The 15,072-nt window shown below is 37.8% G+C and overlaps 1 protein-coding gene across 6 annotated transcripts in view; it reads left to right on the top strand.

The window, feature by feature from the left end:
- Positions 1-15,072, top strand: part of LOC133515584 (CUGBP Elav-like family member 6) — a 614,398-nt gene that overhangs the window by 151,743 nt on the left and 447,583 nt on the right. For 2 of the 6 annotated variants that reach the window (XM_061848163.1, XM_061848166.1), the window contains exon 1: positions 12,090-13,562. The exons of the other annotated variants lie outside the window; for them this stretch is intronic. In XM_061848163.1, coding sequence (XP_061704147.1) covers positions 13,544-13,562 — 19 coding nt within the window. In that variant the 5' untranslated portion in view covers positions 12,090-13,543. Of the gene's footprint in view, positions 1-12,089; positions 13,563-15,072 lie in introns of those variants that run through there. 6 annotated transcript variants of the gene reach the window in all.

Below are 15,072 nucleotides of genomic sequence, written 5' to 3'. Positions count from 1 at the left end.
TAGATTGACATAAGAATAATTTATACTGTAATTAATCGTTATGAAAATAAATAAATTAAATTAAATTAAATTTACCCTCAGCCTTCACACCGGTGTTGCCCTTGACCTATCAAGCCAAATATAAACCATAAGAAGATAATGCATGCTACTAAAAATATATTCAACACAGTATAATTACATTTAGTTTATAGCGTTCAATAATTGGCTTCGCCTATTTCGTTCAAGGCCCTGTAGCAAACTGATTTAGCTCATAAAGTGTTAACGTGCAACCTAACCCAAAAACAACGTAACTCGAAATTATCTACCACACACACATTTAAATACCCACTTATATCCTAAGCCAATCAAAATTCTACCCTATCTTTCACTTGCCAATGTTCAAATTCGCCTTACCACTATTGCATTGACACTATCGTCTTTTCATTCAAAGTTAGACTGTGTTGACTTAGTTTTAAGATTGAAAGTCGCGTGGCGGATTATTTAGGTAAAGCTAGCTCCACATGCGAGGGTTGGTAATTAAGTAAGGCGACTCGTTGATTGACGGCCGCTTGATTGCGCCCAATGGGATCCGCCGATGATCTTTACCCTAGCCTGGAGGCAAATTCCAAATTTAAAATCTCAACCTGACTTATCATGGATAAGATACCAATAACGTGACACGACCAGCAGACGCATTGTGGATGGTTTTATCTACTTGATAGAATGACCTTCACCTTTTTAACACGTCTATAATATTGAAAGTGACGGACACCATTTTATCACACTGTCACGTAGACAAGAACGGCCATCATATTCGAACTTTACTGGAGCCCGATTCCGATTTAACAATATACTATGGTTTGAATTGGTTTTGACATGACTTTGACGATCGTCTTGATGATTGGCGCTAATCTCACGATTTCATTTTGCATGCACTTATCAGCGTGAGCAAACTTCAAGGTCGTTACAAAACTAAAACAACTGGTTACATCTGAATCGGACAGTTCATCTCATTAGGTATACGTATTTTAAGATTTTGTTAAGGTTTTAATTTTGTTATGCCGTCAACTTGACGATCACTCATGCTGATTGGTGAGCGCGAAATGTACTGGGAGTCATGCTACTTTGCTCGTATTTTTCGGTGCATGCGAGATACATTGCGTGTCGTGGCAAGGTCGTATCATAAAAAAAACCAGTAAAATTTTAAAATGCCGCTCTTGGTGCGCGCGTGATACGAGACGTGTTAAGTCAAGTGAGGTTTAAAACGTCGAATAGGTTGTATTGCGTCATATGTATATACTAACGTATGTAACGTATTCGTACGTGCAGCAACGTGAGGGATTGAAAGGGTTTTGATTAGTCGCGCTTTGAAAGTTAAGATACTGTTTCAATGCAAGTTGTTAATTAAATCATCCTCATTCTGTACCAGGAGTAACTGCGGATAACTGTAGAATTAAAGTAGGTAATTTATTTAGCCTGAAGTGCTATTTATAAAATGTCAGTAAATTAGAAGTGGCACACAACTTTAAAACTATACCTTCTCAAATAATACTTATGAATAATAAGTTTGAAACATTAACTACGTTTCAGGTTTTTTTTGCATAAAACATGCTTATTTTACGAGTTGCTGTGTTTTAAGTAACTCCTTTTTTTATAATGTAATTTATTTACAATGGAGCGGAGTATCCTGGGTATCCGAAGATCTGACAGGGTGAGGAACACAGAGCTTCGCTCCAAAACCCGTGTCGATGTTGGGATGAAGACCGCCAGGCTATAGTGGGACTGGGCTGAACATGTCTGCCGGATGAATGATGACAGATGGGCTAAAATTACCTATTTTTTATATGAAAAATGTGACCGAGCAACGAACATACAAACTATATATGCTGTGTGCCAAGTTTTAACAACATCTAGAGACAATCGGCCAAAACATTTAAGCATTATTAATATACTTATTAAGATAAATCCTTTTCCTTTGCTCCACGACATTTGAAATCTTAGATACTAACAAACATCCAACATAGTATGTATGTACCACTGACAACGTCGTGTCTTTTCCACGATGGATGTAGTCGAGAAGTTGGGACAGGTTCCGCCGTGGCGAGGACCTCGCCTCCTGGTGGCCTGGGGGTTCATGGCTTTAGCCGGATAGCTAAAGAGGCTGGTTCGAATCTGGCCTTCACTCTGGAGGGCTTCCTCACTTTTTCTCTAGCATATAACATCTTTTTAGTATACCGTTTTAAGTAAATATTCTTTATTGCACCAATATGTAAAACTACAAATAAAATTTAAAGGAAAATAGAACCAGTAGGGCAAAGATGGTCGGCTCTTTATCATTTGTCACCATGCCTGTCACTTTCTTACATGTGGGTAAGTGCGAAAGTGACAGGCATAGTGACAAGCGATAAAAATGGAACCATGCTGCCATAGCAGGTTCCAAGAGGCGGTCTTATCGCTAAAAAGCGATCTCTTATAATCTTTGAGTAGCAGGAAATTTAGAACTCATACAAAAGTCAACAGGGAGTGCAAGGAGCTGAATATGGAGACTTTGAAACACAAACACTACTTATATAAGTATTAAAAAAATACCTAACAAACAAATTATTTCAACAACAATATATTTCAGATGTTTTTTGGAAATATTTAATATGTCGGTGTTTAATAATATTTTTTTTTATATACTACGTCGGTGGTAAACAAGCATACGGCCTGCCTGATGGTAAGCAGTATCCGTAGCCTATATACGCCTGCAACTCCAGAGGAGTTACATGCGCGTTGCCGACCCTAACCCCCTCCCACCCTCGTTGAGCTCTGGCAACCTTACTCACCGGCAGGAACACAACACTATGAGTAGGGTCTAGTGTTATTTGGCTGCGATTTTCTGTAAGGTGGAGGTACTTCCCCAGTGGGGCTCTGCTCTAGATCTGGAATGAAATCCGCTGTGCTGTGCCCTACCACACAGAGCGAGATGACATTCACAATGCCCATACCTCTCTTGTGGACGTAGTTTAAGGACATACCCGGGTCCAATTATGTTTTAATGTATTTAATACGTCTGTGTCTCCCGTTTTATTATTAAAATACTCGTACTCATATCTTGTTGAATAAATCCATTTTCTGCTTTGCTCCTCGACGTGTACATTCGAAATACTAAAGTCAAAATTAGACAGTGTCCGAACAGGTTTGCTTTAAAAAAAATCTTAAGTGAGCACTTTGCTAGCAATACTGGTAAATCTTAATGTTTCTGCTCCGCCTACAACTTATCTGCTTTGCCTAAAGGTTGACTGGTAGAGAATGCCTTACGGCATTAAGTTCGCCTATTGTACAGTGTGTTTTCTTATGTGCAAAAAAAATTAAATAAATAAAGACTCCTCCAATTAAATAAATAAATAAAACATCCAACATAGTATGTATGTTTCCGTGACATCTTGCTTAATGAATGCAAGCCTTATTTCTGAACTTAAATTAACTTGCTACGTATCTCCGGGACTGAATTAAGGTAATCGTATTATTTTGAAGACGGCGAGTTGTAGACGCTTAAAATTCTGTTTTCAAAAGGATCTTTGGGTGTTTTATTAGCTGGTAAAATTGAGCGTTGCATCAAATAAGTAGTTTACAACATTTTAAATGAAATATGTGTTCTTCTTCTTCTTCCTTGCTCTTTCCCACTTCAGGTGGGGTCGGCTCTCCTAATTATTGTGCGCCACGACATTCTATCGAGGGTTGTCGGGTCAGGTAGATTATTCCTATCAAGGAGCGTGGCCATGCTGGTCCACCATGTTGCCGGCGGGCGTCCTCTGCCTCTCTTTTTCTCCGGCAGGTCTAGAGCTTTTTTGACGATATACTCATCATCCCTACGCATCACGTGCCCAAACCACCTTAAACGGTTTTCTGTAAGCTTTTTGGGTATTGGGGCCACCTTAAAGCTGCCACGAACGTACTCGTTTCGGACTCTGTCTAGCCGCGTTATCCCTCTCGACCATCTAAGCATCTTCATCTCCGTCGTGTGAAGTTTATGCACGTTATCTTCTTTCACAGGCCAACATTCTGATCCGTAGAGAAATATGTGTTATAGACTAAAAAATAGTGAACAAGGCCTTCAGTACCCGCGGCCAAAAATTTAGAGGCCTCGGTCACTTTTTACCCGACTGCCAAAGGGAGGAGGGTAATGTTTATCGAGTGTATGTATGTATGTCTGTTTCTTTGTGGCCTCCTGTAGCCTAAACGGCTTGATGGATTTTGATGTATGATGTATCGTTAGATTCGTCTTGATCACAGGAGTGTCATAGGATGTTTTTTTGGGGGTAACTAAAAAGTTATAAATATATATATATACTTCTATATATATAAAAACAAAACAACCCGACTGCACACTAAAAAAAAGGAAAACAAGCCCCACAAGAATATTGTTGTTGATGGTAAGTATCGCAGGCGGGGCCTAACAACCAAAATGACTATAAGTAACCCTCTGTTGGTCCCCGCCTGCGATACTTACCATCTACAACAATATTCTTGTGGGGCTTGTTTTCCTCTTTTTTAGTGTGCAGTCGGGTTCTTTGTTTTTTTTTTTATATATAATTGGTAACAGAAGTCTCACAACAACATCATTGGTTACAATATAGAAAATATAAATCTTAGTTAAAAGCATGTAGGTTAATTTGATTCATAGTAGTAGTGTTAGTACTATGCATCTGCATACTAATACGTCATCACGCTTTGAAGCATTCATTAAGGATTTTTGTTATTACAAAATGTGGACAGGCACAATTTCTTATAAATCTGTTGTGTGTTTCCATAATATACACCCATATACATTATTAACCTTTAAAATTAAATGTTCTGTGGTTTATAAAGCAAATAGAAGCAAAAGTATAACAGTGTAATTATCTCCGAGTGTAACATGTGTAATCAAATACACATGTAATAAAGCGCTTGGAACGTGAGTCCGGCAGGGCGACGTGCCGAATGCTGCGTCGCCGCGCCATGTCATGTCATGTGGGTACACGTTGATTTCCTCCGTTTCAACAACTTCACAACGATCATTTGGTGCCTGTCATTGCCCGTATATTTCTGAATAGGGTTGTTTCCATCTACAAATCTTAGGGCAGAATAGTATCCCAATAAATTCTTATGGATTATAAGAACATGTTAAACTACCTTTAATGGACCTCTAATGATCATATTTTTGTAAATATTGAATTAAAAATATCTTTTACACACGTCACGTGACCCAAGTTGAAACGACATTGAAGATTCTGATGACGTCACAACTCACGGTTTGACACCGGGCTATAAGAGTAAAAGAGAAAGATCCCACAATATGCGATTTTCGGTTTTTCAGGTAGGCCCCCCGTTGTCTGTTGTCAGTACAAAATTTAATATTCAAGCCATTTTGGTGGTGGGCAATTAATTGAAGCTTCGATATCTGCACTGAAAATTAAATTAATGGACCCGGGTATGTCCTTAAACTACGTCCAAAAGAGAGGTATGGGCATTGTGAATGTCATCTCGCTCTGTGTGGTAGGGCACAGCACAGCGGATGTCATTCCAGATCTAGAGCAGAGCCCAACTGGGGAAGTACCTCCACCTTACAGAAAATCGCAGCTAAATAACACTAGACCCTACTCATAGTGTTATGTTCCTGCCGGTGAGTAAGGTTGCCAGAGCTCAACGAGGGTGGGAGGGGGTTAGGGTCGGCAACGCGCATGAAACTCCTCTGGAGTTGCAGGCGTACATAGGCTACGGATACTGCTTACCATCAGGCAGGCCGTATGCTTGTTTGACACCGACGTAGTATAAAAAAAAACCCATAGAAATGCTAATGGATAATTAATACTTTATGATATATAATAACTCAATTATTACAGAAAACATATTTAATTAGTTGCTTAAAAACCCACACGCACGCATACACAGCTTGCCTACCACCTAAATGGCTACAGCTTGAGTATCAAATTTTGTACTGAGAATAGACAACCGGGGGGCCTTGATGTTACGTGTGTATGTACCTATATACTTTCTTTACTCTTTAGTATGTGCATAGTTATGTGTCAAACCGTAAACTGTGACGTCATACAATTTTGAAAGAGCGTTTTAGGCGCGAAAGCATGGGTCAAAATATATTTTGTTAATTTAACATATTTAATGCCGTTTTTAGGGTAAAAGTTAAAGTTTAGGGCAACCTTTTGTTTAATATAGAACGTATTACAAGCGTTTCAAAAAATTAGAAACAACCCTATTGGAGCCGCATCGATGAAAGGGATGTAAACTTTAAAGTTAGCTTTCTTCCTTCAGAACAGAAGAATCACTACTAGAACAATAGAACAGTGAAACCTCGATAATATGAACAGAATCAGACCTCAAGAGAAACACGTAACGTACAAATGAGTAAAGTACAGTCTTAGTCCTATACAGCCTTACAGAGGTTTGTAAAAAAATATCTTAGGTATATGTATAGAGGTCATAAAAAAATACGTCTAATTTTTCGTTTTATAGGGGTAAAATACTGAATAACTGTGAAGGGAATCGATGTTACTTCGTCTTAGTTTGATTATATAATATTCGAAGGGAGTGAATGGCATTTAATTACGTATTAACGAGGATTTTGCCTTACCGAGATTCGAGTTATCGAGTATTATCAAAGTTCAACTGTATGTGTTATATATTCATTGTTGAAAGAGCAAACCGGTGTATAAACTATACACCTACTAGCTTTATATTTTTTTCTTGGCACCCGTAACCAATCTCCCAACCTTGACGTAACGTAATAAACTCTGAGAGCTTATATTGCCCTTACACAACAAACTCGGTACGCCTAGACAGCTCAAAAGTTGCTGTCGCACATTATATATATAATAATATTTTTTTTATACTACGTCGGTGGCAAACAAGCATACGGCCCGCCTGATGGTAAGCAGCCTCCGTAGCCTATGTACGCCTGCAACTCCAGAGGAGTTACATGCGCGTTGCCGACCCTAAACCCACCCCCCCCTCGTTGAGCTCTGGCAACCTTACTCACCGGCAGGAACACAACACTATGAGTATGGTCTAGTGTTATTTGGCTGCTGTTTTCTGTAAGGTGGAGGGAGGTACTTCTCCAGTTGGGCTCTGCTCTAGATCTGGAATGACATCCACTGGCTGTGCCCTACCACACAAAGCGAGATGACATTCACAATGCCCATACCTCTCTTTTGGACGTAGTTTAAGGACGTACCCGGGTCCATAACTTATTTCTGTCTAAAAAAGTTGCGAACAGTGTCAGACAAAACCAAGAGCCTCGCATTATGCTGTATTAAGTTTTCTGCCAACCTTTTCCACCCATTAGGGGATTTAAAGTCGGTTACTGTTCTTAGTAAGTGCTTACGAGACCCTTTCCAAATTTTAATTAGATGCGCGGTTGCTTTCGTTTGAGGAAAAATGTCGGTTTTCTGGAAGGTCCTGGGGAAAATAGGTCAAGTGGAAAACCGCATAATTGTGAAAAAGCATGAAAAGGATACCTATAAGAAAATATTATCTTAAATTAGTATTGGTTAGTCAATTACCTTGGGAGTATTATTTTCAAAAGTTGTCACAAAATTAAAATAAAAAAGCAGCCAAGTGCGAGTCGGACTCGCCCATGAAGGGTTCCGTACCATTTATGACGTATTAAAAAAACTACTGACTAGATCTGGTTCAAACCAATTTTCGGTGGAAGTTTGCATGGTAATGTATATCATATATTTTTTTTAGATTTTTCATTCTGTTATTTTAGAAGTTACAGGGGGGGGACACACTTTTTTTCACTTTGGAAGTGCCTCTCGCGCAAACTATTCAGTTTAGAAAAAAAATGATATTAGAAACCTAAATATCATTTTTGAAGACCTATCCATAGATACCCCACACGTATGGGTCTGACTAAAAAAGATTTTTTGAGTTTCAGTTCTAAGTATGGGGAACCCCCAAAATTTATTGCTTTTTTTCTATTTTTGTGTAAACATCTTAATGCGGTTCATAGAATACATCTACTTACCAAGTTTGAATAGTATAGCTCTTATAGTTTCGGAAAAAAGTGGCTGTGACATAATCGGACAGACAGACGGACATGACGAATCTATAAGTTTTAGTTTTTATTCTGTTTCCTCGTCAGCGATCTTCGCGCACTGTTTGTTCACTTACCTACCCCCTAATACAAATACTTACTTAAACATACTTACCGGCAAAATAATAACAAGTGCTTATTGTAAATTGCAATCAGTGTCTGTCGCTCCTTTTGTGACATGAAATATGTAAATAAAATGAATATATTTTAAGTTCTCATTTTAAGTGAATTGTACAAATTCTTATGAGAATAAAGAATCTTTAAACCGATATAAGCAAAGAGATAGGTACGGGCTGAAAAACAGCGCTGTGCAGTCACCAGACTCGCGGCAAAAGCTGAGTCCCGAGCCCATTGTCGCACTTAAGAGTTTGAATGTAAACAATAGTTCTATATGGTATATTATCATAGTTCTTAAAAGCTGTATACTTATTGCTACTGTGCTGTAATTAATGCTTATAGAGTGGTTGCTTGTTTTAGTCGAATCAAGTTGCTCAGTCAAAACGATTAGTCAATAATGTTTGCTGCTGCTTGCTGTATGTACTATTTATTTACTTTTTGCGACAATAAATGACATTACAAATAAAGTTTTACTGTGTTTTGTAGACAACGATTGATTGCTATTAACTATGTAAGTAGTTATATGGTAATATATGAATTAAATAGTGATGTTTATAAGCCTGTATAGGATTACTTACGCGAATAAAGATAACCAGTGTTCTATGTGTTCCGCTTTAAAAACAGAAGTTGGACTATAATTGTTTGCACAGATTATAATTAAAAAACTACGGTAATATCTATGATTAAAATAATATTAAATGAACCATAAAATATGTGTAAATTATGGAGCATAAATTTTGCGCAGGATAAAAAAACTTAACGCTGTAAATTAGTTAGCGAGCAAAAAGAAGGGCTGATTAAGAATGTCTGGCTCGCCCGCGCTTGTAAAAGATGTCTAGGATGCAGTGTAGGTTCAACTCACTGCGAGTATAAACACGTAAATACCTTCTGACATCTAGATGTACAAAAGTATTTTTAAGTAACAATTATAAAAGTGACGTTTAGATGTCAACTGCAGTTGCAACTGCATCCGAACGTCTTCTTTTTATAGTATTTTATGCAACAGTTGTATAAGAAGGGTCAAAAAAGGCGAGTGGCGCGAGTTACAATGTGAGCCGGAGCCGAAGGCGTAGGCGAACATTGTAAAGGAATACGCCACGAGCATTTTTTGACCTACTTATACAACGTTGCATAAAATTCTTAATACGATGTAAAGTCAGCGCCATATGAAGCTTTATTTGTACATTTTTATCTCACTGGGTTTTATCAAAAATAATAGGAAATGTATTAATAAATAAATATTATAGGACATTATTACACAAATTGACTAAGTCCCACAGTAAGCTCAATAAGGCTTGTGTTGAGAGTACTTAGACAACGATATATATAATATATAAATATTTATAAATACTTAAATACATAGAAAACACCCATGAGTCAGGAACAAATATCCATGTCCATCACACGAATAAATGCCCTTACCAGGATTTGAACCCGGGACCATCGGCTTCATAAGCAGGGTCACTATCACTGTAACGGCATAACAGTGCAGCATTGTTCCCGACTGCAATGTTGCAAGAAGATCATTTTATTCAAGCTATGAATATAGTTAATCGTAAGTTGTTTTAATACCTAAGTACAGATATCAGTTATTTTTATATCGGATATAAATATGCATTAGGTAGCTATAATTTTACTTTTTTATTTTATTTTATTTTTTTATACTACGTCGGTGGCAAACAAGCATACGGCCCGCTTGATGGTAAGCAGTATCCGTAGCCTATGTACGCCTGCAACTCCAGAGGAGTTACATGCGCGTTGCCGACCCTAACCCCCTCCCACCCCTCGTTGAGCTCTGGCAACCTTACTCACCGGCAAGAACACAACACTATGAGTAGGGTCTAGTGTTATTTGGCTGGGGTTTTCTATAAGGTAGTTATTCATTTAAGTTCTTAGTTGAGGTCTTTTCTTGTTTTTTTTTTTTGTTGCGGTACATCTTTTGTATTGCATTTATGATATATTTACATGACTTTGGTTTCTAAATAAATAATTAAAAAATGGCGTTCGGATCGGATTATTTACATTACTTGCAGCAATGCAGTCAATGCCGTACTGTAATGCTGTTACAATTGAAATACTACCTTTATGATTTCTCTTTCATACATATTACTAACTCCCCAATTCGAACAATCCTTATAAGATGTCACACCGATAGGGAGCGTGCATGAACTGTAGGAGGCAGCACAGGAGCCGTCAGATTTTTGGCGCGAGGCGTAAATGTGATATTTTTTGTTCCGATGTAGCCCACAAGATGGCAGAACCTACTATGCACATGAAAACACGTGACGTGTAAATATGCATGTTTATGGTTCCGATTCAGGCCACAAGATGGCAGACCCTCCAACGCGCACGGTCCCTTATGTCAGTGTCTAAAGTGACATTTCTACTACCAAAAACGTCACTATTGATCTTATAAGCATTGTTCGAATCGGGCCGTAAGCATCCCGAAAGCCGATCGCGCCCGATCGTCAAGTGTCATTTTTTCGAAGATTCACCTTTACAACCATCGTCAATGGACGAAACGTAAAAGGGATGATTTACGTTACGACGTGCCGGGTCCGTAACGAGCCCGTGCCGGTGTCGTTAAACAAGATATGTCTTAAGTGTCCCCAACCTCACCTACATATATATGAGTACAAAACACTTAACAGCAAAAAGACCTTGATTTGTATCTCCAACGTAAGTTTCCACGTAGAATTCCAGTCTCTGGAAGCCTTGGTCACTTTTTATTTCGCATAAGTATGACATCTATTTCAGATTGTAATTTGTATAGTAGTGTTTCTACTTGAACCCCATCCCCTACACCCCACATGCCAGTAGGGGGTAACAGGATCAAAAAAAGAGGAGTTTCTACTTGAAATAACACAAATAAAAATATATTAATAAAATAATTAGATATGGTTCCTAGTGAAGTATTTAAAACGGGACTTTATTGGGGTACTTACCTTTATTATTTACCTTGTTGTTTCGAACAAGACCCGTTCTTTAACCGAAAACGCCACTTTTGACATTAACGCAGTGTCTTACGTGAGTGAATAACTCGCGAACGCAAAGGGGCGCGACGGGGCGCGGCGCGGGTGAATTCAAGCCTTTGATACCTATGGAAGTGTCCTACGTAGGCGATCTCGTTGTGAACGCGAATGCCGTTGGGCCGCCGCGCCGCGCCGCACCGCGTCGCATTCGCGAGTCATCGCTCACGTAAGACGCTGCGTAACAGATCAGTATCATATCTTAAACAGATCAAATAACTAAAATTCGAATACGCCTGTCAAGCAAATTACGCAAAAGCAAGATCGTCGAAATTCATTCGATGCTTACTGCCGTAGCTCTACGGCGTAGCCGTATGACGAAACGATCTGTCGTGACTAACACTGACGGCCCGAATTGACTCTTTTTTTTTTTTCCTGGCTTTCCCCTCTTGTGTTTTGGCAGGAGGGATTTTGCCAATGACGACGTTTTAAGACGTACCACGCACGATAAGCATGTTCGGTGTATGATAAATTTTGGTTTGGTAAAAGGACTTATGGTAGGTACCTAAAACAAAAAACATTTATTGTTATGGACATCACAGACAACACAGGACATGTACAGTTTATTAGAAAAAGAGCGGGAAAGGTAACCAACATAAGGAGAGATAAGAAATGGACAATAGACATAAGATAAGATGATTTTACTAGAAAATGTAGAGCCGTTAAAGTTTTATATTATTTTATGTGTTTAAGAAGAATTCCAGTGATGGGAGATTTATAATATATAATAATATTATAGGACATTATTACACAAATTGACTTAAGTCCCACAGATTTGAACTTAAAGATGACGTTTTTGTTTGAAGAAATGTCACTTTTGACACTGACATATCCGATTCATCTCGTATACGTCTACGTCAAATATTAGGTCTAGATATTTGACGTAAACGTATCTTAAAGTTCGAATCGGGCCGTGAATGTGTTAAAATTGCTTGCAAAGCAGCCGGGTTTTTTAATATCCTTAATTCGACTTGTTTTTGTTCTACAACTCGTGTGTTATAATTTGCATCCAAAGCCACAAACCCCGTCGGGATCCTTTCGCAATCTGAGCCATATCCGCGCGATACCCACTCACAAAACACAAGTGTTACGTATTCGCAATGTTTTGCGTCGCAGATTTCAATTGCGACGTTGCGTCATTATGATTACGTCACTCCGTCATTCAAGCGGCCAATCAACACGCAAGCCGACTAAAAATGTCCTTTTGAATAAACTTCGTTTGATGTTGTTTTATTTTTCTTTTGGAATGATTTATGATGGAAAGGGATAGTGGACGACCGATCCATACAAAAGTAATCCCCATTTCTTCCCTGGATTTTGACATAATGTAAAACATTTTTAAAGAATTTGAAGTATGTTAACAATAGACATGCCCCTTCTATTTCTTGATTACAAGCTTTTATTTAACTTGCCTTGTTAGTATTTATGTTTGCGCGGGGTAAATCTTGAAAGCTAAATTTGACCCACTCCCGATTTCCGATTGAGCTGAAATTTTGCGTACATGTATTAATCGGATGACAATGCCATATTATGATGACATGGAGCTGAACTGATGATGGAGACAGGAGGTGGCAGTGGGATCTATGTGTTTGTTAGAATTCCCTCGATGAGTATTTGTTGCCTGTGGAATGAAAAGTACAGGCTAAAAGCTTATACAAAAAAAAAAATGCCAAAAACTTCTTCGATTATCGTAAGAGTTAGGTTTAAACAAATTCGGGGCATAGCAGTGGTTAATACACATCAAAGGGCGTAAAAATATTTTCTATAATATTAATATCCAGAAAATTGGGGACTACGTTTGTATGGAGTAGTGGTCTCATGTTTTCGCCTTCATTTCTCTTAAGGATACCGTACCTTATAATACTTTGGCTGTACATACTCAAGTTGGTCAGGCTGTTTGCCGGGTATGTTGTCACGTCTCCACGTGCCTGCTGTGCCCGCAGCGCGCAGGCGCCGCCGCGAGGCTGTACTGTGTTGTCACGTCACCTCAGTCCTCTGCCAACCGGCGACCAGTCGCGCGCGTCGCCCCGCGACGAACGTAAACAAATAACGACTATGACATACACTTTATGACGAAAATAACATAATCGGTGTGTTTTGTTCCAATTTTGATGTCTATAATTTAAAGTGAACATTTAAAAGTGTCTTTTTAGTGCCATAAAGTGATAGCGCTTGCAGTACAAAGTTTTTCTTATAGCCTTCTCGCCTGTAATTAGTGATATATAGTTAATTATTGCGAAATTCTAAATACAGCTTAATGTGTATAGTTGCGCTAGTATAACTAGGTGTAAGTGAAGAATACGTATCCAGTATTTACTTAAGGTTAAGTGACTGTGTCTAAATGTCGCTCATTTGTAGAGGTGAGAATGATTACTTTCGCTTGCACGGTGGAGGTGTTAGAGTTGAAAAGTGGACAATAACTTAAAATAATATTTAGTAAAAAAATTTTTTCAAAAAAAAAACTAGATGGTAGATTTTATTCAAATTGAATAAGTCCCACGTAAGGCTAGTACTAGCTTATGCTGTAGGAATTCATACGACGCTATATATTTATATAATGTATATAAAAATGCAAAAAAATTTATCAAATACACTTACATTTATTACTTTGTTTATTATTTTTGTGTTAACTTGTTTACGTACCATAAAGTAACAAAATGTGACTATGTATCATAAGTATCATACAATTAAATATTCTACGCGGAATTTGATCTCAAAACCCGCAGTTTTGTAGCCAAGGTCACTAGGTTAAAACTGTCGTCAAACTAAACTTTCATCCTTAATTTAACCTTTTTGGGTGTGAGCCTTAATTGACATAAAATAAACAAGATCGAGGTAAAATAATTTTAAAATAAGAATAACAAAGTGGTAAAATATACGTTTCGTTATTATAAAGCTACCAAATACAATAGTGCGCAAAGAAAATATTTCTGAAGAAGAAGAAGCGCATTTATAGAGGAATGTTATTCCTAGTATTCTTTTTAACATCTAGAATCAAATGTTCATTACATTAAAATAATAATCACTATTTCCTGTAGTTTTGTCGACTTGAAGAATTCCTATCCGTTTCATTTTAAAATGTCAAAATGTTAGCGCTCAAAATATTTTAAAGCAATTTTTTAATAACATCAGAACCAAGCCACGTGAATTATTCGAGATACAAGAAAGTACCAAGTAAAAAGCTATTTCAATTTAAAAATACCTTGGAATTGTTTCTGTCCGACAGGCGCTGACTGGCGGAGATTCCTTTAGGCGTTTATCTTGCCGTTTGCGTTTTATGTTACTAAAACCGGGAAAATGCTGTTTTAATTAACATGTCTCTTTATTTTGAAATCCTGTTTCTGTATGTAACACATGAAATACAAAATAAAAGAATTATATCATTTTTGCTATGGAAATAAACCAGGACATTAACTAGAGAAATTTTAGTTGTGCCACGTGAATTGATTAAAATACTGTGGGATATACTGCATAATATTAAGAATTAAAAGTTTCAGTTGGAAATTTGAGAGGTTGAAAATTTACAATAGCGATTTTAAAGTGAACATTTTTAGAACCTACATAATGCGCTTCCGTCGGATCATACGATGTACCACCACCAATGTACATACACAGCAACACAGACAGTTTACAGTGTAAAAATATAAGTAATATTGTGTAAAAATGGTCGTGATTCAAGTATTGAGAAACGCTCGGTTATTAACCAGTAAATAGTTCACGGAGCACTTAATCTTTTCCAGAGTTTGAGTGTATATAAAATTCTCCCTAGTGCAGTAATAACAAATCTCAGTGCCGGCTAGGCGCAATGCCAATACAAAAATGTACAGCGATATTTCGGCAACTCTTTACGCGATTATTTCTCGCAAGTGA

This window comes from Cydia pomonella, chromosome 2 (assembly GCF_033807575.1).
Source record: "Cydia pomonella isolate Wapato2018A chromosome 2, ilCydPomo1, whole genome shotgun sequence".
NCBI lineage: Eukaryota > Metazoa > Arthropoda > Insecta > Lepidoptera > Tortricidae > Cydia > Cydia pomonella.
Note: the sequence above shows the minus strand (reverse complement) of the source record. Positions and strands in the feature narration are given on the sequence as shown.